At 40.0% G+C, this 26,102-nt stretch overlaps 4 protein-coding genes across 8 annotated transcripts in view; 3 read left to right on the top strand and 1 right to left on the bottom strand.

Moving 5' to 3' along the window:
- Positions 1–26,102, top strand: part of gapvd1 (GTPase activating protein and VPS9 domains 1) — a 748,782-nt gene that overhangs the window by 199,564 nt on the left and 523,116 nt on the right. The window lies entirely within an intron of this gene.
- aebp1b (AE binding protein 1b) lies at positions 1,290–15,071 on the top strand. 3 transcript variants are annotated; one of them, XM_028456960.1, is made up of 23 exons: positions 1,290–2,001; positions 2,842–3,006; positions 3,094–3,144; positions 3,271–3,440; positions 3,498–3,840; positions 4,692–4,766; positions 5,190–5,255; positions 5,557–5,640; positions 8,134–8,205; positions 8,300–8,409; positions 8,639–8,778; positions 8,856–8,940; positions 9,298–9,442; positions 9,529–9,617; positions 9,869–9,992; positions 10,111–10,307; positions 10,537–10,713; positions 11,345–11,508; positions 11,581–12,152; positions 12,228–12,367; positions 12,834–12,933; positions 14,002–14,168; positions 14,240–15,071. In XM_028456960.1, the coding sequence occupies exons 1-23, from the start codon at positions 1,752–1,754 to the stop codon at positions 14,627–14,629; spliced, it is 3,876 nt and encodes a 1,291-aa protein (XP_028312761.1). In that variant the 5' UTR covers positions 1,290–1,751; the 3' UTR covers positions 14,630–15,071. The 3 variants fall into 3 exon arrangements, with proteins under 3 accessions (XP_028312761.1, XP_028312762.1, XP_028312760.1); XM_028456961.1 differs by having other exon boundaries at positions 3,612–3,840; XM_028456959.1 differs by having other exon boundaries at positions 3,271–3,840.
- pold2 (polymerase (DNA directed), delta 2, regulatory subunit) lies at positions 14,909–22,905 on the bottom strand. Of its 2 annotated transcripts, XM_028456992.1 has the most exons (12): positions 22,795–22,905; positions 21,984–22,162; positions 21,669–21,901; positions 19,903–20,024; positions 19,691–19,814; positions 19,506–19,620; positions 19,241–19,439; positions 19,054–19,134; positions 16,605–16,762; positions 16,412–16,539; positions 16,229–16,330; positions 14,909–15,422 (listed from the first exon to the last, which is right to left on the bottom strand). In XM_028456992.1, exons 3-12 carry the CDS (start codon positions 21,892–21,894, stop codon positions 15,262–15,264), a joined length of 1,416 nt encoding a protein of 471 aa, XP_028312793.1. In that variant the 5' UTR covers positions 21,895–21,901; positions 21,984–22,162; positions 22,795–22,905; the 3' UTR covers positions 14,909–15,261. The 2 variants fall into 2 exon arrangements, with proteins under 2 accessions (XP_028312793.1, XP_028312792.1); XM_028456991.1 differs by lacking the exon at positions 22,795–22,905 and having other exon boundaries at positions 21,984–22,479.
- LOC114469448 (oocyte zinc finger protein XlCOF22-like) lies at positions 22,711–25,742 on the top strand. Of its 2 annotated transcripts, XM_028456978.1 has the most exons (4): positions 22,711–22,879; positions 23,065–23,206; positions 23,604–25,268; positions 25,437–25,742. In XM_028456978.1, the coding sequence occupies exons 3-4, from the start codon at positions 23,683–23,685 to the stop codon at positions 25,636–25,638; spliced, it is 1,788 nt and encodes a 595-aa protein (XP_028312779.1). In that variant the 5' UTR covers positions 22,711–22,879; positions 23,065–23,206; positions 23,604–23,682; the 3' UTR covers positions 25,639–25,742. The 2 variants fall into 2 exon arrangements, with proteins under 2 accessions (XP_028312779.1, XP_028312778.1); XM_028456977.1 differs by having other exon boundaries at positions 22,712–22,879; positions 23,604–25,742.

Here is a 26,102-nt window from a genome sequence, read left to right on the forward strand (position 1 = left end):
AGAAACTGGATGGAATACCACATGTAGTCAAGGATGTATTACATTCGTGGTTTTTGTATTATTGCATTTCAATATGCATTGCTCTGCAGTAAAATAATCACTATAACATATATAATAATTTGTCAGCACCTTCACTAACCCTTACATACCAAATGATCCAATTATAAAATTGATTTGATTAAATGTTTAATTACCAAATATATTAAATACAGTATCGACCCTTGATAAATGCAACAATGTTTAGGTGAGGGATACAATTCAAACGAAGATCCACATCTGTGGTAAAACCCTGACCCATGACTCAGCAGAATCTCACCCAAAGCATCCTCTGTTGGCTTGATTGAATCTAAATGTAAATCCAGGAGCTCTGATGTGTTCCACAGCCTGGTGACCCTTTAAAAGTTCTCTTCATCTGTCTGTGGTTATGATAATAATAAGTATGAGCCCCTTCAAAAATATAGAATCAAAAGCATGTTTTTCCACACACGTTAAGTCTTGTGTAAAATTTAAACCATATGAGGATTTGTCCCAATTTACTTTTTAATATAAAATATATTAGCAATAAAAATAATAATACATTTTATTGATAATGCAATTTACATTTAGAACAAATCTTAGAGTACATAAGAGGAACCCAGAATAATGGGACTATGGAGGCCTGAGCAGCTGTTTTATTCCAGCATCAGGCATGACAGGATGACTTTAGTAAAAAAAAAAAAAAAAAAGTGGCGAGTTATAGTAGAGTGTGTCAAATATAACGCAAAGAATGAGAATGCTGGTATTTTCTAGAGTTAGCTCCAAGGGGCAAAGAGAATTGGGGTGAAAATATCTTCACCTTTAGGTTTCAAACCCAAACCAAAGTGTTCCCCCTATGAACCCCCTGCTTCATAGATGCTGCTGTGTGGGACTCACTGGAAAATTGGTCAAATTATCTCCAAATGCAGAGATTCAGACCAGCACTCCAAACAGAGAGAAGGGGGAGGCAAAGAAAACAGCACCTCTTTTAGAGGTTATAATTGTGTCATCTGCTCAAACGATTCTCCTCAGACTGTGTGGACGCTTGGTCTTCCCGCCTGTTGTAACCTTTTCTCCAGAAAGGAGAATGTGAGCCATCAGTGATTGACAGCTTCGTTACAGAGGAGAGACAGAGCGGAGGTCCAACCGCAAAAGAGAAAAACTTTCTGTTTCTCTTTTGCCTGTTTTCGCTCTTTAAATTCCTGCTTTTGATCCCTCCTCCTCCTCCTCTTCCTCCTCATCTGTGGAATTCACTCCCCTCTCTTTTTGCTCAGTGAGGGATCCCAGGCAGAGGTTTCATAGGAGCTGCAGAGGTTTCCAATCTAAGCAACGAGGTGTAAACTCTCCAGTCTCAGGCCTCTCCTGCCCTCCCCCCCATCCTCCCCCATCTCTGTCTGAGCTCTGCACCTGTTGTGACTCGTCAGCCAGGTAAAGGAGACGCCGCAGTTTTTTCAGCTGACCACGCTGCAGAGCCATCCAGTCCCTGTCTTTGACTTGACAGGCACTGCTTATTGTTGGATCCCTGTCTCCTCCCTCCCTGCCCTTCCTACTACCTCCTCCCCACTCCCAGCTCTGTCTAGTCCAGTACGAGCCTGGCTGACACTTTGGCTGGAAGTTTGTCTGAGGGCTCCCTACTGGACTAAAAGCACAGACTACACAAGAACAAAAACTCAATGGAAGACTGAGTGAAGTCCTTCTAAGACACAAACTAGGTAGAAAAGGTCGAAACTGTAGTGATGGGAAGCCAGACTGTGACTGTGTGCTTGGCTCTGCTGTGCCTGTGCTGCATCCTGATCCCAAGAAGAGGAGAAGGTTCGTCAGAGATCAACCGTCTCCAGCGATCTGAAGAGGAGATGCTTGATAGGAATGTACGCCAGGATGAAACCCTCGATGACGAAGCAAGTCAAAGGTTACCTGCAGTGTACACGCAGGCTCTGCGCAGCAGCTTTAGGTTCAAGAGGAACGCAGAAGAAGCTGCAAAAGCAGGTAGGTGGAGGAACAGATCCAACGTGATCCCGTTTAGGTTGGACATTGAAGTGAAGTTGAGGCATGGCAGAGCAAACACAAACACATCCAGGGATGATAAAGTTCATGCAGGGAACAGGTTTACCAAATGCCTCATACATTTGTTTAGCTCAAAGCAGACAGAAGGAGCATCAGGAAAACTCATCTTGACCTTCTTTCATTGTATCTGCCAACAAAGCTGCGTGACTAATGCTCTGAAGTCTAGTCCTGCTGAGAGAATAAGATTAAAAAGCTAACACAATCAATAGTTTTTTTATCTGGGATGCACTCAGACTTTAATAGAGAACTACAAACTTTACTGAGCATCTCTATCATCGAAGAGGTGAGAGGGATATGTTTTATGGACTGTCCAGAGAGGCTTATTATAATTAAAGCAGAACTGTTTGTAATGGGACACCCGAATGGAAAGATAGAGACATGGTTTCCATTAAGTTTCAGGACTTTAAACAGCCTGAAAAGGAAATAGTGATGGAGCTCAAGCAGCCACTAAAATGGCTCTGGTTTTCCACTGCAGTTTTACATTTTAGGAATGAAATTGTTATACAACTCAATGCTCAACTAAATTATACAAACAAAATGAGAACCAGTGAGCCTTTTTGTTTTTGGAAGGAGTACAAATATTCATTTGGGATTGTTTTTTATTGACTCACTGTAACCTGCCCCATGTATGTTTTCAGAACAAAATTCCTGGCGTATTAGTTTATCAAAAGTATCAGATGAAGAACCAAAAGAGAGTTTCAAATGTGATTGTATCAAGATTTTAAAGAGTTTTGGAAAACTTCTCTTTCGTTGTTTTTCCAGGGTTTCTTGGCAGAGTGAAGAGAGAGCCAGAGGAGGGCAAAAAGAAGAAGAAGAAGAAGGACAAGAAGAATAAAGATCCCAAAGCCACAAAGAAGCCTAAAACTGAGAAGAGGGGGAAAAAGAAGGACAGACTGACAACCACGACTCTCCCACCCACCACTACACGTAAGACACAGCGCAGCAGTGTTTGAACTGGAAGTACTGCGACCTCAGTGGCTGACTATTGACTAAGTGTCTATTTGATGTTTTCAGCAACACCAACGGAACCAGAGTCTTACACAGAATACCAGTATCCTGATCTTGGTATGTGGTAATCACTCACAGACTCCATTAAGTTCCATGTAAATCTGATTTTGCTCCATCGCAGTATTTACATCAATCTCAAAGTATATAGAGAAACGTTGTTGTTTGCCTGTGTTATTCTCCCAGATGCTGATTACTGGAAGACTGACGATGACTACTTTGACTCTTATCCCACACCATCCAATCCTCCCCCCGGGCCACCAGACACAGACATCCCAGATGATTACTTTAGGCCAGATGAGGAAGATCCAGCTGCTCCAGTGACAGATGGCTACGATGACTACTGGAACCCAAAGGAGAAAGAGCCATCACCCTCAGTACCCAGCATCTACGATGACTACTGGAACCCAAAGGAGAAAGAGCCATCACCCTCAGTACCCAGCATCTACGATGACTACTGGAACCCAAAGGAGAAAGAGCCATCACCCTCAGTACCCAGCATCTACGATGACTACTGGAACCCAAAGGAGAAAGAGCCATCACCCTCAGTACCCAGCATCTACGATGACTACTGGAACCCAAAGGAGAAAGAGCCATCACCCCCAGCACCCAGCATCTACGATGACTACTGGAAACCAGAGGAGAAGGATGTGACCGATAACTATGACAGCTACTGGAAAGAAGTGGACCCGACTTCATCTGTTCCAAAGGTTGATGGAAAAACAGAAAAGGACAATGACTATTGGGATGCTACAAGTAGGTCTTGACTGTTCATTTCCATGCTTTTGGTTGAAAATATTTGCGAGGGAATTGCTCCAAAAATATTTGATATAAAACTGTTCTGACTTCAGTGGATGTTTGCTATCACAGATTATGTGTTGAGAAACCACCTGTACATCAAGTTTGCAAGTTTTCTTTATTGATGGATTAATAGATGTGTTGGTGGGTGGATCGATGGATGGATAGATGTTGATGGATGGATGGATGGATGGATAGATAGATGCGTAGGTGAATGGATGGATGGGTGGGTGGATGGATAGATGATTGGGTGGATGGATGGATGAACAGATAAATAGATGCGTGGGTGGATGGATGGATGGATGGTTAGTTAGATGGGTGGTTGGATGGATGGATGGATGGATGGATAGATGCATGGGTGGGTGGATGGAGGGATAGATGCATACGTGGGTGGATGGATAGATAGATGGATGGATGGATAGATGCATGGGTAGATGGATGAACGATTGGATAGATTCGTGGGTGGATGGATGATGGATAGATGCGTGGGTGGATGGATGAATAGATACATGGGTGGGTGGATGGATGAATAGATACATGGGTGGGTGGATGGATGGATTGCTTGATGAATAGATGCGTGGGTGGGTGGATGGTGGATGGATGGATGGATGGATGGATGGTTAGAAAGCACTCTGGCTTCCTTTGCTTCTGTTTTTCTTCTGTTTTTTGCTCTTCTGATTCAACTTTTCCATCCATTTACAGACTTCTCTCCTTTTTATAACCATTTCTCATGTCTCCATCTGTAACCTTATGTTTGTAACATCACCATACTACAGTTTGGAAAGTTTCACTGTTTTCTCCTGCTGCAGTTGAACTTCCAGACAACCTACCATTTCCTGACGGGGCGGAGGTCCACCCTGAAGTCATAGAAGAAACACTTACGGGTAATTAAAACACATCGTGACTCAACTTTTACCAACTAATATTATTGATCAAAGACACATTTCATTTCCTCCTGAGCTAATATTAAAAAATGAATAAGGTATTATACCCAGGTGTTTTCCATCTGTGTCTTCGCGGAGAAATGTAGCACATGAAGAGCATTAGAGTGAATCAGAGGGTTTGCTTTGTTTTGTTCTCCTTAGTGTTGTTAAAAGGTTAAAGACTCCAGCCCTGTCATCAGATCCTGACTCTAGTAAATGTAAATTAAAGATTTAACAACTTTATTACATGGCAGGCGTCTGGGTTACTGTTGTGGTTCAGGCACTCAGCGAAGCACCAACCAGTAAAACACAACTGTATAAACTCTGTCATCTCATAAAGTCTGACATGTTACACTCGGATGAACTGTTTGCTCTTTTCCACAGAGGAACCAACGGTGGCCACTCCCTATGACGAGACGTGGTATGATGACTACGATGAATATGGAAACAGTACGTGCACACAGATATATGTAAAACATACCCAGTTGGTGGGATCACATAGGATCCACAGTGAATCTTAACGATATTTTCACAGTTTAGGATCTCTTGGCAATGAGACTCATCTTGTGTTGTATTTAAACACAATATATATGTAACAGTGGAGGTTAACAATACAGAGGCTAATGTGTTTTGAACCAAATTGAATGGTCACAATCTGGTATTGGTATTCACTGAAAATAAACATTCATGTTTATAGTTATTTCTGAAGTTTTGTGACTAAATTGCCAGTGATTCACTTTATCCTCTGCAGGGAGAAAGGAAGATGTGACGGATGAAAAGTGGATTGAGAAAGAGAGAGAGAGAGCAGCTAAAGAAAGGGAGAGAGAAGAAAAAGGTAAGAAAAGCCAGATGTGGATTTTTCTAAACTTGCATAACAGCATTCTGCACAACCATTGATGATATACAGCAATGAAGTGCCTTCATAGTGACTGATAACTGCAAAGCACGTGTTCACATTTCTGCTGCATGAGGATAAGGACGTCGTCTCTCTCTCTGTAGAAATGTGTCTTTGTCTGCAGTGCTTATAGTTGCGCAAGAACGATGGGGACAAAAGTTCCCCGAAGACCAAACAAAATTGGATTACACATGAATTGGATTACAGAGAGATTTAAAAACAGATGAAATGTCAAGAGAGGAATAACGTTGTAATAAACTAGTCAGTGTTGTGCTCGTGTCCATTTCAGCACGTTGCCATGTGTGTGTGTGTGTGTGTGTGTGTGTGTGCAGCTCGCTGTGAAGTTAGTGTGTCCGGAGGTGTGAAACACAGAGGAAATGATCTATAACACTGTCAGAGCTGGTGTCAGGAGGGCACTTCCTGTGTGCATGCTTCAGTGCAGGCTCTGCTAAGCCTGGTCTGTGTGTAGTAGTACATCTGCACAAAACAGAAAGAAAAAACCTCATCTATGGTTTTGTTAGGGAAAAAGGTTTAATAGAGACTGGCGCCCTGTCCATGGTGTACCCCCGCCTAGTGTCCAGTGTGAGCCGGAGATATGCACCGGCAGACCCCCGCGACCCTGAGAAACAGTATAAAGCGAGTCTGAAGATGGTTGGATGGTTTAACAGAGTACTTTCAGAAGCTCGGCAGTGCTCAAATTCATCAGTTCACCTTTCTAAAGTAGATGTAACTGTTGATCAGATACTTCAAACTGAATGATGGTAATGTACAAGCAGAGGTGGACAAAGTACTGACCTTTATTACGTGAGTGAAAGTACAGATACTCCTTGTCAAAAACTACTTCCATACAAGTAAAAGTAGTTCAGTCAAAATATTACTTAAGTGAAAGTACTTTAGTATTTCTATAACAAATTAAGTATTGAAAGCAATTAAAAATCTCCAAAATAATGTTCCTCCTCATAATTGCAAATAAGAAAACATTGATGTACAATGTGTTCCATGTTAATAATGCTGTAGTACAACTGAATTAACACTGTGGTGTTTCATGGACTACCATAAGTTGTAGGTTTGGGTTTAATAAAACTACATTAAACTATATTGAACCAAACAAATCATCATTATTCACTGAATGAACAAAGACTCAACATTACATAAACTAGTACAGTGCCCGTTGGAAGTATGTATTCATATAGTGGGAGCTTAAGTATAGTTGTCAATTATGGCCAAATGAGTATGTGTTTGAAGTTTAGGTGTACATACTCTGTACTCTGTAGTGTTATAAAGTGGTATATTAGCAGGTGCAAAGTAAAATATTGTGTGTGATTTCCCTGGTTTAATTCTATGAGACATGCGCATGATAAAAGTGTTGGTTGTTTTTTTTTACTCATTTTAATTTTTTTTCCATTTGGTGTATTTTTCTGTAATGTATGTTTTTATTGGAGTCATTATGTGTATTTTTTCTATCTTTCTGTTGTGTTTTTGTGCATTTTTTTGTATTTTTGTATCTTTTTTGTGTAGTTTTGAGCATTTACGTTGTCATTTTAGTGTATTGTTTGTATAAATATTTAGTTTTGTGTATTTTTTTGGAGTCATTTTGTGTGTTTTTGGAGCCTTTTTGTATATTTTTGTATATTGTGTACTTTCTGTATGAATATGTTTAGTTTTTTGTTTTACGTCATGTGTAGTTTTGTATCTTTCAGTTGTGCTTTTGTGCATTTTTTGTATAATTATTGTTTTTTTTGTCGCCATTTGTTGCCATTGTAGTGTGATTCTGGAGTCATTTTGTGTATTTTTGTATCTTTTTTGTGTAGTTTTTTTGCAAAACTATTAGACGTGACCTGCCTGTCTCCGATTGGCTCTTGCATTGACGACCATGACTTATTAAAGTTATGGTAGAACTGGGACAACCCGTATGAGGATCAACAGAAAATGTTCTGTATTAGAGCTTAAAGAAGAAACCTGAGCTGACAGGAGGGAAAAGTACTGAGTAATGAGATCAACTATACTACTCAAGTACAGTACCTAAGTACATTTTCTTTGTTACTGTCCACCACTGTGTCCATGTGCTGCTTGTGCTTGTGCTGGATGAAGGATCATTATATGTCCAATCATGGAGCAATAGCAATATGTGCTGTGTGGCTTGTTGATGTGTCACGAGATGAATAATGGCTCATAGACGCCAAAGTCTCCCTCAGCTGTAAACGTCTGAGTCATAATGATCTGCATTTGATTAAAGAGCAATTCACAACATCTGGGTGCTTTTCCTACATCCAGTCCTCTGGTTTTCCCAAGGGGAATTTTTACTTTTCAATGAAGAAGACTTTGAGGGGCTCCCTGGTCATTTTTAGGCAGAAGGACAGAAAATGATTGATTCCAATTTCCAGTAGGACTAATATATTCAGCATTAAAATCCTAATTCCTGGCCTTTGACAGAGAAAGCACAGAAGCTGAAGGAAGCAGAGGAGCGGGCCAGAAACAGACCTCGGATCTTCAAGGAGCCAAAGAGTGAGCTGACATCTGTTCTAATGGCTGGAAAGTACACAGAAGTCTGAGTAATGCATTTAACATGTAAATATTTGCTGCTGTGTATCTGATGCAGAGTGTCCTCCTCTGGGGATGGAGTCACACAGGGTTGAGTCGGACCAGCTTTCCGCCTCCTCCATGTCTCAGTATGTGTTTGCTCCTCAGAGGGCGCGCCTTAACATGCAGGTACACACCACAGGCTCAACACTTAGTCGCTGCAACCATTATTACACACTTCCTGCTAAGAAAGAACCTCCAATTTACACTGGAATTCACCATTCGTATTACTTCGGCAGCTGATCCTGTGCATAAACATACAGTTTTCTATGTATTTGACACATCTAAAGGGATTATTATCCTGCTGCATCCTCCACATATGGAATCAATGTCTGTGCATCCTTCCTGCGGTTCTCAGGGTTCAGATGAAGAGGAAAGCATGAGAGGCGGAGCTTGGTGTGCTAATTCAGAGGACAGGATCCACTGGTTTGAAATCGATGCACGCAGGGACACAGAGTTCACCGGGGTCATAACTCAAGGCCGAGACTCTTCGAATGAGTAAAATGCAAACACAAACGCTGAAGACAAATTTTGTGTTTTATTTCAGAACTAACTGTCTTCTCCTTTTGTTTTAGGAGTGACTATGTGACATCTTACATCCTGGCTTTCAGCAATGACAGCAGAGAGTGGACCACCATCCATGATGGATACGCAGACTGGGTGAGTTGGAAAAACATAGGGTGCCCAATGTAGAAAGTCAGTGATGATTTTCTAGCTGACATATTTTCAATATGTAGCTCACTTTTTTACATTTAAGACAAAAATCTATGTAAAATGATGAGTTACACGAAATTGTCAAAAGTATGTTCACTGTATACCTGAATCTAAATGTTTTAATCTAAATGTTATGATATAAATGTAAAGGCTATATTTAAAGGTAAAGGTTATTTCAAATATAAATGTTAAACATTAAATCTAAACCTAAATTTGACACCCTATAGACAAAAATGTTGACAAAAGTTGTTGGTACTTTTAAATCACATCTCCATCTCAACTGGGTGTCCTCTACTTGTTTAGTTATTTTTTGGAAACAGTGATAAAGACACTCCTGTGATGAACCAGCTAGCAGAGCCAGTGCTGGCCCGTTACATCCGCATCATCCCCCAGAGCTGGAATGGTTCCCTTTGTATGAGGTTGGAGGTGCTGGGCTGCCCTGTACCAGGTGAGCCTCGCTCCCCCAAACACACACACACACACACACACACACAATAATCAAATTACATTTGTGGCTCTTTCAATCCCTGTCAGATCCAGTTGATGTTCAGTTCAGACAAAATGAAGTAACTCCTGTGGATTATCTGGAGTTTAAACATCACAGCTACTCAGAGGTTGCTGCAGTGAGTATTACCTGATCTATTGGGGAACGTATTGCTGTAAATATTATAAGTATGCTCCCCAGCGTGGAGTTTAAACACCTACAGTATTCTACTCGAGGATAATTTAATGCATTGAGTAACCATGCCAGAAGAAGGCAACCTAATTTCTTACAATAAACATCTATTCATGTTTTATCATCAACAGTTCTTAAATGTGTTCACATGTCTATTGGGATGATTCATTCTTGTCTTTATCATTTTTTCCTGTTCAGCTCATGAAATCAGTGAATAAGGAATGTCCCAACATCACCAGCATCTACAGCCTCGGCCACAGCTCCAAGGGCCTGGAGATTATGGCTATGGTTATATCTGGCAACCCCACAGAGCACGAAATAGGTTGGAACGTAACCATAAAACTGTGTTTCAAATGTTGTGATTTAAGTCTTGCCATTTTCTCTAAAATGACGTCATACTTAGATCATCTAACGATTAAAGTGTTAACTTTTTCCTTTAGGTGAACCAGAGTTTCGCTTCACAGCCGGTCTCCATGGAAACGAGGCCACAGGTCGGGAGATGATTCTGCTCCTCATGCAGTACCTGTGCAAGGAGTACAAAGACCAAAACCCCAGAGTCCGCCACCTGGTGGAGGGGATACGCATCCACCTGGTACCTTCTCTCAACCCTGATGGACATCAGGAAGCTTTTGAGGCGGTCAGTGGATACTGTTCATCGTTCATTGTACTCATTTATTGTAAGTAACTGTGCTGTGTGTCCCTAGGGGTCTATTTCTGAAAATTAGATAATTATTTGAAATGAAGGTTTCCTTTAAACATTAAAACTAGAGTTAAAATGAGTTTAAATGATGTTCAGAGTTTCCTAAGATAACGAACATCCTATAAATGTTCTCGACTCTTGCTCTTTTCACACATTCTCCCTGCAGGGCTCTGAGCTCAGTAGCTGGTACACCGGTTACTTCACGGACAGTGGAGCAGATATCTTCCAGAACTTCCCTGACCTCACCAGTGTCCTGTGGGACGCTGAGGATAAGGGCATGGTGCCCAAACTCACCCCCAACCATCATGTTCCTATACCAGAGTACTACGACACAAACAGCTCGGTAAAGAAAACACTGTTAGCTTGATTTCTGAAATTGAGTTAAGAAACTCCTAGACTTAAATTAGGGTCATTCCATGTCATTTCAACAAATGTAAATGACATCACATACACTTTGGCCTCAAAAAAATCTGAATTTTTAAAAAAAATATTCCTTAATTATTCAATAAGCACATTCAATATTTTTTTAGTTTAATTGGATGAATACTTTTTGAGATATGGCCGATATAGTGAGGGCGTATGTGTCGATTTTCATGCGTCCCTAATTTTCTTCCATTATTTCAGGAACTACAATTTTGAGGGGCTGGCATGTCTACCAGATATGATTTATATCAGATCTTTATGTATATTCTAGAGAGAGTATGTAGAGTTGTATTACTATCCCAAATTTCAGTTTTCTATGTGATGTAGCGGTAGTTCCTTAGATATTGGAAGCTGAAACCAATCAAACTAAAAATGTACTGTGTGCTTATTGCATAATGAGGGAACAATTGGTAAAAATGTCAGATTTTTTTCATGAAATGACATGGAGTGACCCGTATGTATATGGAACATTTCCCCTCAAAAAAGCTGGTTTTTAAGCTTTGCAGATGTGGCTTGTTTCTATTCTCCTGATGTTGCCATTGCTACTACAGGTGGCTGTAGAAACCAGGGCCATCATCGCCTGGATGAAAAGCAACCCGTTTGTGTTGGGTGCAAACTTCCAGGGTGGAGAGCGAGTTGTGGCTTACCCTTATGACAGCTTACGTCTCAACAAACCTGCCGACAGCCTGAAAGTTCACAGTCGCAAGAGGAGGCAGTAAGGCGGTCCACCGCGGCTCATTTTTAGGTATTCTTTCATAAGTCACTGATGAGAAACAATTTGTTGCAGGTATGATGAGGACAGTTTTGATGTGACAGAATGGGGGAGAGACCACCAAGAAGAGCCAGAGGAGGAATGGAGAAATCCAGGATACTCAGACCCAGAGGAGGAGTGGAGGAACCATGGCTACGGACATGGACACAACCATGGTTATGATCATCAATACAATCAAGGCTACGATCGCAATCAGGGCTACGATCGCAATCAGGGCTCCGATCACGGACACAATCAAGGCTACGATCGCAATCAGGGCTACGATCACGGACACAATCAGGGCTACGATCACGGACACAATCAGGGCTACGATCACGGACACAATCAGGGCTACGATCACAATCAGGGCTACGGGCACCGAGAGGAAGAGGAGGAAGACAGAGGAAGAGTTGATGGGTACCAGTACTCAGAGCCTGAAGATGAACCCCGTACGATAGCAGATGAGTCTCTCTTCAGGTGGCTGGCTATCTCCTATGCCTCCACCCATCTGACCATGACCCACAATTATCACGGCTCATGCCACGGCGACACAGCAATAGGAGGGCATGGCATTGTGAACCGGGCCAAATGGAAGCCAGCCACAGGCAGTGAGTAGTGGGCAAATCTTGGCGTGTTAGCCCCCTGTAGTGGACATTTAAGTGTAAACTATGTGCTCTCCCCAGGTATGAATGACTTCAGCTACCTACACACCAACTGCTTTGAGCTGTCCATTTTCCTGGGCTGTGACAAATTCCCTCATCAGAATGAGTTGATGTACGAGTGGGAGAAGAACAGGGAATCGATGCTCGTCTTCATGGAGCAGGTTGGTCACACATCTGTAACAAGCCTTTTTACATGCTTATCAATAGTAGGTCAGCCTGAATGAATCCATAAATCTGACTCTAGGTACGAGCAATCATTAACCATAGCTACAATAAATCACAATGCTGTTGTAAATCTATTCCTGCTGAATGTAGAACAGTTCATTGATTTTTTTTTGATTTTTTTTACTTTGAATGTCTACAATGGATGTATATAGGATGTATTTACGATCCTATATTTACTATTACCCACCTGAAAAAAAAAAAAAAAAAAAAAAAACATTTGAAAGACTTTAAACAGCACTTTACTTATTGTGTAAGTCAAAGTTCATTATTATTGCTGGGAACGAGGGTGGGGAGTTGTCATGCAAACACTAGAGAACTGATAGGGAGGCTAATAAGACAGCTGGGTGTTTTAGCAGGGTGACATTTGCTGTTTTTCATTCTTCCTAATCTATTTCTGATTAGGTTAATCGGGGCATCAGAGGAATTGTGAAGGATCAGCAGGGGAACCCCATTGCAAACGCAACCATCTCTGTTGAGGGTGTAAACCATGATGTGACCACAGGTCTGAACACAGTTCTCTGTAAACACCAAACACCACATGTAGAAGCTTCAACACTGGCTGTGTTCAACATGTCATACTCCGTACAATGCACTACAAGCTCAATGAGTACAATGACAAAAACCTGAATCACACTGAGGCTAAATATCTCAGTTCATCCGTCACCTTTGAAAGTTCTGAAAACACTTTAAGCGAGAAAGTGACCAAGTAGAATATCAACATGTGGTCATTTGATCCATGAAACTCAGGGAAAAACATTTCATACCGACATTTCAGAGATTTTTGGAGACCCGCCATTGTGCTACTGACCAAACTTTTGGTTTACTACAAAACAAGAACCCTATTTACAAAAGCATTAAAAACTAATGGAGGACAAGAGGAGATGCTTGATTTTACGTCCCGCTCGCAATGCATCATGGGGCGGCTGAGTATGACTAGTGTGCCCACTGTGCATACTTCAATATACTGTATATATATCTGGGTATTTCTCGCATCCTCAATCTTTTCATACTATCTAATTTGAACGGACTACATTAGACTTAATAGACGTTAGTATGTGATTTCCAACACAGTCACCAGGGTTGGGGTCAAATACATTTTTCAGTTATAATTATGTTTTCAATTATCTGTGTTCAATTACAATTACAGTGACCAGCGTTATTCCCGATTACAAATGAATTCAAATTTTTTATTATCTGAAAGTCAATCACAAGTACATTCTAAATTACTAAAGTTCAATTACAATTAATCACCATTATTGAGTATGAAAACTTTCTCTCAGCATCGCTTATGATAACGGGTCAGTTTTGACCAGTGTCTTAAATCAAAATGAAAAATACGCACAAAAAAATATTATCTATCATCTAATTACTTTTGCATTAAATGAAATTTTTTAGATTAGATTTTATTGAATTTTCATTCCAATTCCAATGATGTAAACTCATTACAATTTAATTATGATTACAACACCAATAGAGTTTACAATTACGCCATAATTGTTGTTAATTTATCAATTATGCGATTACAATTATAACTGACCCCAACCCACTATCTTCTCTGTGCTTTTTGTAGCACCTACTGGTGATTACTGGAGGCTCCTGAATCCTGGAGAATACCGAGTGACGGCTCGAGCAGAAGGTTTCTCTTCCGTCACCAAACTCTGTGTTGTGGGATATCAGTCGGGAGCAACCGCCTGCAGTTTTAACCTGGCCAAATCCAACTGGGACAGAATCAAACAGGTGAGACTCCCACTCTCTCTTTACACTTCTGCCTTGCAGTCATCTTAAAAACATCCCTCATCTCACTGTAGATCATGGCCCTGCATGGGAACAAGCCCATTCGACTCGCCTACAAGAACAACAACCGAGCTCGGAGTCCTACAGCCAGCAGCAGCCACAGGCGTGTGATCAACAATAGCAACGGGAACTCTCAGAGTTCACAAATCAGCTCCGAGAGGATAAACAGGCTCAGAAGACTTCGTCGCCTTCGACGGCTAAGGTTAATGAGGTTAAGAGAGACCACGACAACATTACCGACAACGACAACATTACCGACGACGACAACAACGCTTCCCACGCCACAAGAATCCACAACACCCTGGTACAACTCATGGCTCTTAGAAGAGCAGTCCTCAACAACAGGAGGGTTCACAGACTCATTCCTGGATTACAACTACGAGTACAAGATTGATGACTATTAGGACAAACACACAACAAACCTCTCCTATCTGTATTTCTAATGGCTGGTTGTTTTTTAAACCCAACACAAGAGTTATTTTACAGCACACGTAAACGGTGCAGAATGGCATGAAAAGTAATCAAAGCTGTTACTCAACACCTGAAATAATTCATCTTTGCTGATCCACTCAGCCAAAGACGCTTCAGTCTTAAAATTTCACAGTGTATTTTCTGTCTTGCTCAGTCTGTTTTATAGCAACACCTGTGGTTTTATAATAGAGACATTTATTGTTGACACAAAGAGCAGGATTATTTACATCGTCCTCACTCAGGGCGAGACTTTTTTTTTTTACAGAAATGTGTGAAAAGCAAAAACAGTTGGTAAAGAGTCAAGTGTATTCTGTCAGGTCTGCTCAGAACGCTGAGGTACAAGAGTTATTTTTCAAATAAAGGCTCATTAACAAAGATGTCTCTGCTCTTCTTCACAAGCACCAAAAACTTGTGTACGGCAATATTAGACCTTTATGACACATTGAAACAATCAGCTTAAAAGCCTGTTTCTAGCAGATTTCAGCCTTATCATAATGAACAGCTGTTTATTAGGGACTCTGTACATTCAGCGATTGTGTTCAAGACATGAATTAATGTGTTCACATCAGTGGCTGATGTTCATCTCACTGTCCTCGTCTTGGTCTGTGGAGAATGCTGAGAAACTGACCGGCTCACAATCCAGAGTGCGTAAATTAACCAGACAAGCTGTTTGGGTGCTGCTGAAGTCAGGGACAGAAACCAGAAGCACTTCCTGACCGTCAGGACCTAAAGGAAATAGGAGGGATTAAAAAAATTGTATAATTCAAGTGTGAATGGCTTTACCATCAACCTTAAAAAATAAAATAGAATGTTTTCCATTTATTTAGTTGTTCAATTTACAATATTTTTTCATAATAGATAAACAACGTTTTGGAAACAATTCTGAAGTTGAGTTTTTCAAACTGATATTGTTTAATAAGGGTGTTTCCATCAGATACTGATATCGCTCAGATATAACCAAGAAATAAAAAAAATATTTCAGTCTGCATCTCAAATATTATATTGCTTTTATTAAAGTTATTTTTCAAGATCTTCAAAAATATTCTAATGTTTGTGGCTAAAATGTATGTAACCCATTGGCTAATAATAAATGGTTCTCATACCTTCTGTTTTTTGACTATTGTTCTCTGAGTAATATCCTCTGATCAAGCATTTTATAACATTCCACAAACATACGTAATAAAGGTATGTATGATTCATGCTAAAATCAGATCAATATCTGTATTGGCCAATATTAAAGAATGCAATATCGTTGTATCGGAAGTGAAAAAGTTGTATCGGGACACCACCATTGTTTAAGTGCATTTTACAGCCTTCAGGTCTTTTGTCATTCATGTATGTTTTGGTGTGGAATAATATTATTCAGTTTATGTGAAACATAGATGCTTGAAAAAACTAAAAAACTCAATTCTAACAACTCAGTCTGTATTCACAACTATGTAAGAAACCATGTATTTTCTGTGTGGATGTTCACATTGTTTTGGCCAATCACAATGTGTTAGTGCCACACTAACCATTAACACTATACTGACCTTTTATGACCTTCGACCCAAATGTCGCTGCGTTGCCACTGAAGTAAACATGGGGACACTCTTCTAAGATGAAGGGGTCTTTCTGGTAAAACGGGTAACAACCTAGACAACAAAACATTGTGAATGAAGAAATAATAAATGTGGAGCAACCAGAGGCTTTTCAATCATAAAGGATCAACTAACTCAGAGTATCTGGAGCTGTCGGGGCAAGGTGTCGAAGGCGTAACGTTTCCTCCAGTATCTCCAGGTGATTCTCCATGCTACTGTACCTCTGAATGTCACACACGTTCCGGCCTGATGTACCCAGGAACCTTTCAGAAAAACAAAGAACATAAACATCCACTTTACTTCATAAATAGGTGCGTGCGCTGCTTACCTCACTCCATCAATGTCAGCCTGATATGGATTTGAGGCGAGATGAAGCGTTGGGTACGAAGAGGACAGAGGGAACATGCAGCGGTGGAGGGGCTGCTGTGGGAGGGTGAAGTTTGTGGGATCAAACTCTCCAGGCATCACGTCCACTGGAACCGAGGCCTTGATCCACAGGAAGACAGCGACAAGAGAAAAGAACAGAACAAAGAGAAATAACCAGGTTTATTAAAAGAGGTGCACATAAGTGGTGATCAGGTGTGCTCAAAAATAAATAAGGCAGTGGCTATCTGTACACTTACCGTATCAATATACCCAAATTTTATCTGTACGCAGTGCCCCTCATTGGCCAGTTTAGGTCACGTGACGAAGACTAAACCTAACCCTAAATAGTGTTGTGATATTGGGTTATAACCTAACCCTAATAAGATAGACGCTACGTACTTGCCCTTCGGTAAACGTACCAATGGCACCGGGGGTTTTCCGTCCGGCAACCATACGAATAGACACTTTCAATAAATAATCTACACCAGATCAGATGTTGAAACGGGCATTACTGCATTTTGCGGCGTATATGACGCTATTTTTTTTCCTTTAAAGTTGAGGGTGCGGCCAATGCCTCGGTGCGCTCCATGTGTAGATTTTTCAGTCAGTCGAACACGTGTCAAGTGAAAGCAAGTGTCGGAAGGCAGAATATTACTGATAGTCACCCCTACAGCAGAATAACTGAACTGAAACAACCACTGAACATTCACGGTGCACTGAACGTTCAGAAACGAGCTTCGGTTAGTGTGGGGAAAGTGACGCCAAACTCACTACAACACATCTTCAGACTGTTCAACACAAAATAATCAAAAGGTTCGACTGTAAACGGTATCGTAAACATAAGTTATGATAAACAGATTGAGTGGTTAATCAAGGGTATGAAAAGTCATTTGAGCATTAATTTGACAGTCGTGACATCAACCATCGTTCAGCTGTACTAGTGCTAAAGTTTGGAGAACATGTACTCAATTTGTTTACTTGTGCTCAGCAGAGTTCACCTGCTCATCTGTCTCAGTGTGCACATCTAGTCTCACTAGTACTTTCTACTAATAACGTAATATGCAGATAATGTTTTCAGATAGTTATTAAATGCACACAATAGTTTTAAAGACAATGTTTTGCATGTGTACATTATTTTGTAGGGGTGTTCCATCTAAGGAACCTAATGATTCTATTACGATTCAGGGTGCTACGATTCAATTGTCTAACGATTACCACGATAAGGAAATATCAGTGTAATCGACAAGGAAAACAGTCGGTTAGCAACATCCCTAGTAGCAATTGTGCACCTCACTTCAATGTTGTTGCGTTTAAGTTTTTGAGTCAAGCTAAATGAAAAGAGTAAAATGACAAAATAAGTAAAATGACAACGTTCTGGCTTTAAGAAACACAAAAAAGAAATCATGAAAGAAACATTGTGGTCGTCAGTAACAAATGCTTTCTTATATCAAGCAGAGAGAAAAAAAATATATGGAATCACCCTGTAAGTTTCCATTTCCAAAACTAACACGTGTATCAGATTCAATGTGCTCATCAGTCTGCAGCTAAAAAGGAGCGCTCACACCTGCACAAAGCAGATTGACATAAATCATGGCTCCAACAGGAGAGATATCAGTTGAAACAAAGGAGAAGATTATCAAACTTCTTAAAGAAGGTAAATCATCACGGAATGTCGCAAAAGATGTTGGTTGGTTGTAAAAGGCAAGCATACTGGTAGACCAAGGAAGACGTCAAAGCGTCAAGACAGAAAACTTAAAACAATAAGTCTTGAAAACAGAAAGTGCACAGCAAAACAAATGATTCCATCATTTCTTCCTCTTTTCATGATTTATTTTAGTGTTTCTTAAAGCCAGAAAGTTGCCATTTTAAATGACTTCAGTTTGTGGCATGTCTGTGACCCACTTTTTTACTACAAAATTAAACAAATGAATAAACAACCTCCAAGACTGCTGATTCCACAATTTATCCAGAGGTTGTATTTTCTTTTTTTTTAAATCAACAAAAACAAGACGAACACATTTACAGACAAACAATTAAACCCCCACCCGCACCCCTCACGGCACATGTCCTGTTAAGAAAAAAAAAAAGAAAAGAAACAAGATGGACAATAACAGAAAGTAAATTTAAGAAAAATCACAGGGATTTTCAGACTAGGTACTCAGTCCAGAGTCTAAAAGTAGTCTTAAATGATCTTTTATCCTTTTTCTCCTATTTAAGGCTATTATTTGAAACAGGTAAACAAATAACTGGTAAATAACTTCCAAATTAGTCTGAATAATCTAAATGAATAAATCGTGATTGTGTATTTGCAAAAAAGAAATCGTCATATGAAATGATTTATATATGTCCCACCCTTATCCTGAATGTTCTCCCTGGATCAGGATCCGTAGAACATCTACAGACAAACTTACCACAAGCTGAAACAGCAGTTCATCCAGGAGACGAATGGCATCCACGCTGCCAGCCTGAGTCTTCTTGGTCAGGTACTTTGCCTGCAGGAAAACAACACAACAGAAAAGGATGACGCACCACACGTTTTCATATACAGTGAAACAATAGTGTCAGTGACAGCACTGATTGATGTCACATCTTTCCAACCTTTGTAGATGAATCCTTGTCCTGGGTATTTGAACTGAGGAGGTTTCCAGCCAGCAGGACCCTGAATATTGTAGCAGCACCGCTCTGCTCCCCAAGCTCACCAAGCTGCCCAGTCACCATGTCGACCAGCAACTGTAGCCCCAGCATGCTATCAGCGTGACTGCTGCCCAGACCAAGTCCTGAAGCCAGGAGGACAAACCTGACAAAAGGATAAATAAATACATATAGAGCTGATATTACACACATCATGACTGTGTGTGTTTACCTGTCAGAGCTGAGTGTTGGTCTCACAGTTTGAGGAGGAAGATCTGCTGTGCAAAAATCCTCAACTGTGAACTTCCCATCATTCTGCTCAGCTCCATAAATAGCAATAACACTGCCTGAAGAAAAAGGAAGTTCTCAAATTGGAGACACTTTCCCGTCCATCTTAAAACAGCCTAAATTACAAACCTGTGACACATCTGTCCTTGTCGATCTTTCCTTCTAGTTTGATCCTCTGAAGTTCGTCCTCCAGAATCAGCTCGTCTGTGTCACTGATGTACTTGGTTCGTGCCGGCTGAGGCAGCAGATTGTGCTGAAAGCAGGAATAACCAAACATTTTAATGACGCCATTTGTTGTTGGGGAATTGAAAGGGTCGGATAACTTGAGTACAGCTGCGAACCTCTTCACTGATCTCTTTCAGAATCGATGGCTGTAACTCCATGCGCTTAAAGAGAGTTCCCACAATGCAACACTGCTCCCCTGTTTGTAGATCACACAGCTTCCTGATCAGCACGTCGGATCCTGCAGAGAAAGAAATCACACATCCATGAATGAAACAAAACAGGAAATGTGAACATGAAAAAAAAGTAGAAGCTCTAGATGTAATAAAACACTGGACAGTTTTTGCATTTGTAGCAGTTTTCTTTTTGGTTCAGCACAGATAAATACAGTTGATCAGATTTACCTCAAATGTTGCACGGAAAGGAAAGCAGGGAACAGCTAAACAGCTGTGATTAGGCAGTGGCTATCAGTGTATAACACGTATCCATATACTGGCATCCTATCTGTACGCAACGCCCCTCAAAGGCCAGTTTAGGTCACTTGATAGTTCACATGCACATGTATCACGTGACCTAAACTGGCCAATGAAACGCTACGCACCTGTACTTCCGTTTGTATTAATACGTCAACTACGTTACGGACTAACTAACCCTAACCGCACGGAATAGTCTTGTGACCTACAGTAACGTCATCTTTTGTACGGATAGAATGCCGGTATATGGATACGTATTAACTACTAGGAGACACCCAACAATTACAAAAATAACAATTGAAAAAAAAAACAGTATTTCAGACATCTACAAATAATAAAGCTTGGCACACACAGGTTAATAATTCTAACTTTGAGTTGTTTAATCCACGCACATGCAAGCTCCTCCCCTCCGCCCCGCCCCTCTCAAAGCCAAAGCTAACATACAGGCCAACACGAGGAAAGTCGTTGCTAGTAGTCTTGAAACATGGCAGGAGAATCGCAGGAAAAACACTTGGTAAACAGGTGACAAGTCAAATTATCTTCTATAGGAACACTTTGGGTTTGATGATGATGATCTAGAGCAAAGACACGACACGTGCAAGAAGTGCTTCGTTTCGTGCAAAAGTGAACATACTTGATTTTAGTGTTTGAATGATTTTATTTATGTTTAAAGAATATATTTAGTTGTTTGTACAAAAAATAAACACCTTTTTGGTTGACAAATAATCGTGATTATCATTTATCTATAAGTGAGCAGCTCTAGTTTCTCACAGAGAAATTATTGCTGGTCATGTTTGAGAGTTATCAGTTTATACTCCGCAGCAGCTTAGGGGCTCACACTGGCTCATGTCTGTCAAATCATCTGTGCAGCAATGGGCATCTAATACATCATCATCATCTTCTACATCATCATCTACTACATCAGCAGCAGCAGGATAATATGAACACAACAAACTTCACCCATGTTCTCAAGATCTGAATCAGTCAAGACTAGTGTATATGTGTTGTGTTAAGCTGTTTTTTGTCATGTTGTTGATGTCATGATGATTTTACTGATGATTTTAATTGATTTTACTGATGATTTTAAATGTTCTTATTGATTTTAAACAATTGAATGTTTTATCATGTAAAGCACATTGAGTTGCCTTGAGTATGAAATGCGCTATACAAATAAATTTGCCTTGCCTTGCCTTAATAAATCAGGTTCAACTCATTAACACCAATTTCAAACAGCGTTGCTGCAATAGTCGTGGTACCAGATACCACAGCACACATTCAATCATCTCCTTACAGCGTTGGCTGAGAACTCCATACTGAGGTTTATTAGTTTTTGGCTGAGTATGGTACAGTAAAACAAAAAGGCTGTAAACAGTAAGATTAGGGGTAAATAAATGGCACACAGTGCAGTTTACCCCATTTGTGCTGAGCTCTCAGTGACAGCAGAGGCCTCATCTGCATCAGCCTGGCAGCATAAATGTGCGCGTACTGCCGGTTAAAGCTCCTCTCTCCCACCCTGTAGCGCTCAGAACACGGACTGTAGTCCACAGACATCCTCTCAAACACCGGGGCCTGGTCCTCAGAAGGCGGGCGGCAGAGGAGAGAGGATCCTCCTGTCTGAGCACTCAGGTCGGAGAACATGGTGGATCTGAACCACCGACAAAACACGGGTTAGCTTCACTAAGAATTTAACGTTTATGTTCTCATTCAACAGTTAGGACGAAGCTTACCGTACTATGGTGTGTATCAGTTCTTGTTGTTATCTTCCTTGGGGTAGGTTTTAATCTAATTTTATGGAAAACGTTGATTTCTGTAGGCTGAGAGTTCCCGCGAAATCACCGGCCACTCGTTTGTTTTTCTCGAAGTGAAGTCTCGCGAGAACTGGTCTCGTGAGAACTGGTCTCCTTTTCTAAAAGCAGATCTGGTTTTTAACCCTTGTGCATTTACATACACGTGTACACACCTTGTGTACACAAATGGTCCGTCTCATAAAAGTGCAATACAAATGTATTTTTATGACTGTACTGTACTGTTATTTTTTTAATTTTATTTCCACCGCATCAGATTTTTTTTTAAATACTTCAGACCTATCCACCTATAAGACCTATTTAAATCACGAGAACCTTTTGGTGGTTCTAAAAAAAATTCAGCAGGAAAAACACTAAAAATAAAGTATTTCCAAAAATGAGTGCCAAAGTGAAATATTTTTGATGAAAATATGACAGCCTTGACCGTGTCATTAATTGATAGCAGAATTTAATGTATTATTATTGTTGGCAAAAGGACAGTTTTGAAGTTGTACACCTTGTATATTTTGCAAGATAAAGAAATCAAGGCCTTTAGTAAAATTTCCCAAAAACTTTATGCAATGGTCCCTAGGGGGTCATTACTATGGAAGCCCAAAGAGTCATAATGAAATAAATAAAAACAACATTTTGAATTGTATAGCCACGTTAATAACGTTTGTAAGAAACCAAACTGTCTGTAAATCCGTCAAGACTTTTGCGAGATAAAAGTATTTACGTTCGGCAGATCACTCACCTTCCGTCAGAGAGCTGCCCGGGGCAAGATGGCCGCCGGTGATGCCGTTGCAGAATCCGTCGTAAGACATTGGTTACCACGAGAGGTCAGACTATGCTACTTTAAGTTTAATTTGTTAAGTTTTAAAATCATAAAAGAATGTCCACAGCAATAAGTAACACAGATGTAAAAGTTTATTTAGAATTTATCAAGAGTAATTTACCTGTTGATGGTCACATGACATGACTTTTGAACCGGATGTGACTAATAACAAACTTTATCAATATCCAGCAAACAGACGGAACCAGGCCACACTAATAGTGCTTCAAAGCTCCACTGGAAAGTGAGAGACAACACGGTATCAGAAGACGGAGTTTCAGAGACACAGAGAGGCTGGAGTAGAGTGCTAACCGAGCTACCTACACGACAAAAAGTAAATATACCTGAAAAAGTGGATGGTTTTATGTATAATGGTTGTTGTTTTTTGTTGCATAATAAGCCTATTTTTGCCCAGTGGTTTGCGTCGTCATTCAATGTATTTATGTCAAAGATATCGAGCAAAGGTTTAACATTCCGTTTGCAATAACATATCAATGATAAAATGTGTAAAATATACAGATATACAAAATTTGACCAAAAAAACAAAACTTTTTTTTTCACTCTCAAAAGTGAAGTTATTAAACAATTTATGCTCATTTTAATTTTCCTAATCTAACTTTACAGTGAAATTAATGATAATTGAAACATTTATCTTGTTTCTTTGTATAATTTATTATCTGGAATAAATCTGTGCTTATTTGAAATTTTAAAGTTTCATTTATTTATTTAAGGCCTACAGAGACCTGCGGTGCAAGGCTGATCATTGGAGGAATTCTGTACTGTTTTGTGGTCCCAGATTATTATTAATAAATGGAGCAGCTCAAAACACCGTCACCACTATCTCTCACCAGTAACCCTGCTGATAACTGGCACAGCTGGCAACAAAGCTTTCAGAGGTATATAGCGGCCTCAGGGGAGAAAGATGAAAAAGTAAAGATTGACATTTTACTCCACACCATCGGCGAGGATGCACTGGAAGTGTTCAACACGCTGACGGTTGCAGCGGAGGGAGATGAGCTGACAATGGAGGATGTTCTTCAAGCCTTTAGAGATCACTACAGTCCACAGAGAACTGTTGTCTTTGAACGAGTTCAATATTGGTCCCATCAGATGACAGCAGGGACATCAGTAAACACGTTCATAACTGAGCTGCGACAGAAAAGCAAAGACTGTGAGTTTGGAATAATTGAGAATGACATGCTCAGAGATAAGCTTGTGTTAAGCATCACAGACGCGCACCTAAAAAAGAGACTGTTACAGGAAAGATGTCTAACTTTATACAGAGCAATAGAAATATGCAGAGCAACAGAACAGCCGACAGTCACTGATTGTGTTTTCAGTGAGAGGAAGAACGTGGAGCAGCTGCTCCCAGAGCGTCTCCACATAAAGGAGGAACCAGAGATGCTCAGTGCAGGTCAGGAGCAAAAGCAGCTTTGTGTGCAGCAGGAGACAAACAGTGCTGCTTGTCCTGTTAAATGTAAAGATGAAGAGGAGCAGCCTCAGGCCTCCCAGCTACACTGGAGACAACTAACAGGGATCAACATGAAGGAGGAACCTTCAACCTGCAGTTTAAATGAGTTAATGACAAGTGTGGAGATGAACAGCGAAGGACCAGAAGCAGCACAGAACCCAGATCCAAGCAGTTTAGTACTACAAGGTCCTGATGGAACAAAAACTGACTCGTCTCAGACTAAAGATAGCAAGGATTATGAAGATGAAGACCTTTGGCGGAAACCTCTTTCAGAGTCTGAAGCTGAAGCTGACTTTGATTCCACCGGGAAAAAGAGAAAGATGTCTTACGCCAGTAAAAATTCTGAAATGGGATGTAAAGCTTCCAAAACACAGATGAGTTCATTTCAACACATTTGTTCAAAGAAGTTTGAGGTAAAAATGACGTGTGAATGTGTGGATGGTAAGAAAGCATCACTCAAATGTGATGTTTGTAGGAAATCTTTTAACGTTCAGTCCAAATTTAAGCGACACATGAGAATCCACACTGGAGAGAAACCCTTTGAATGTGATGTTTGTAGGAAATGTTTTACTCAAGAGTCAACTCTTAAGCGACACATGATAATCCACACTGGAGAGAAACCCTTTGAATGTGATGTTTGTAGGAAATCTTTTTCTCGACAGGCTAACCTTAAATCACACATGAGAATCCACACTATAGAGAAACCCTTTGAATGTGAAGTTTGTAGGAAATGTTTTACTCAAGAGTCAATTCTTAAGGGACACATGAGAATCCACACAGGAGAGAAACCCTTTGATTGTGATGTTTGTAGGAAATCTTTCAACGTTCAGTCCAAATTTAAGCGACACATGAGAATCCACACTGGAGAGAAACCCTTTGAGTGTGATGTTTGTGGGAAATGTTTTTCTCAACAGGCTAACCTTAGGTCACACATGGGAATCCACACTGTAGAAAAACCCTTTGAATGTGAGGTTTGTAGGACATGTTTTACTGAAGAGTCGATTCTTAAGGGACACATGAGGATCCACACTGGAGAGAAACCCTTTGAATGTGATGTTTGTGGGAAATGTTTTTCTAAACAGGCTAACCTTAGGTCACACATGAGAATCCACATTGTAGAGAAACCCTTTGAATGTGATGTTTGTAGGAAAAGTTTTATTCAAGAGTCAACTCTTAAGCGACACATGAGAATCCACACTGGAGAGAAACCCTTTAAGTGTGACGTTTGTGGGAAATCTTTTAACGATCAGTCCAATCTTAAGCGACACATGAGAATCCACACAGGAGAAAAATAATTTCAATGTGATGTTTGACAAAAGAAATGTTTTAAACAAAAGTATGAACTACAGTTCCACAAGAGAGTCCACGTGATACAAAAAAAAAAAAAAAAAACTTTCAAATGTGGTGTTTGGTAAATATTTTCTTATTAGTTGTTGTTTTTTTGTGGTTATCATACATATATTTAGTTATAGTTGATGTTTGAAGTGTAGTTCGTTCTTTCAGTAAGTTAATATAACATATTTTGGTAGATGTTTAAGAGTTGGACTGTTTTTATTTACAGTTGATATATTTCTTGTTATTGTTTACTGTAAGTAACTAAATATTTTGTGTAAATACTTTTACATTTGAATATTAAAACCTCATCTGTATTACATAAAAAAGTTTGTTCTTTATTAAATAATTTACACCTAATTTATTTATTTTTTCACAGATTGCACAAAACAGATATTTCTAAAATCTGCATTAAATTTTTTTTATT

The sequence above is a fragment of the Gouania willdenowi genome, chromosome 9 (assembly GCF_900634775.1).
Source record: "Gouania willdenowi chromosome 9, fGouWil2.1, whole genome shotgun sequence".
In the NCBI taxonomy this organism is placed as follows: Eukaryota; Metazoa; Chordata; class Actinopteri; order Blenniiformes; family Gobiesocidae; genus Gouania; species Gouania willdenowi.

Coding starts and splice junctions, on each gene's coding strand:
- aebp1b (XM_028456959.1), top strand. CDS start 1,752: ATGGGAAGCCAGACTGTGACTGTGTGCTTGGCTCTGCTGTGCCTGTGC. Junction 5,641..8,133: donor AAGGGAGAGAGAAGAAAAAG/GTAAGAAAAGCC, acceptor GGCCTTTGACAG/AGAAAGCACAGAAGCTGAAG. Junction 14,169..14,239: donor ACTGGGACAGAATCAAACAG/GTGAGACTCCCA, acceptor ATCTCACTGTAG/ATCATGGCCCTGCATGGGAA.
- pold2 (XM_028456992.1), bottom strand. CDS start 21,894: ATGTTCTCCGACCTGAGTGCTCAGACAGGAGGATCCTCTCTCCTCTGC. Junction 19,135..19,240: donor ACAAGGATTCATCTACAAAG/GTTGGAAAGATG, acceptor GTTTTCCTGCAG/GCAAAGTACCTGACCAAGAA. Junction 16,331..16,411: donor GACAGCTCCAGATACTCTGA/GTTAGTTGATCC, acceptor TTTGTTGTCTAG/GTTGTTACCCGTTTTACCAG.
- LOC114469448 (XM_028456977.1), top strand. CDS start 23,683: ATGGAGCAGCTCAAAACACCGTCACCACTATCTCTCACCAGTAACCCT.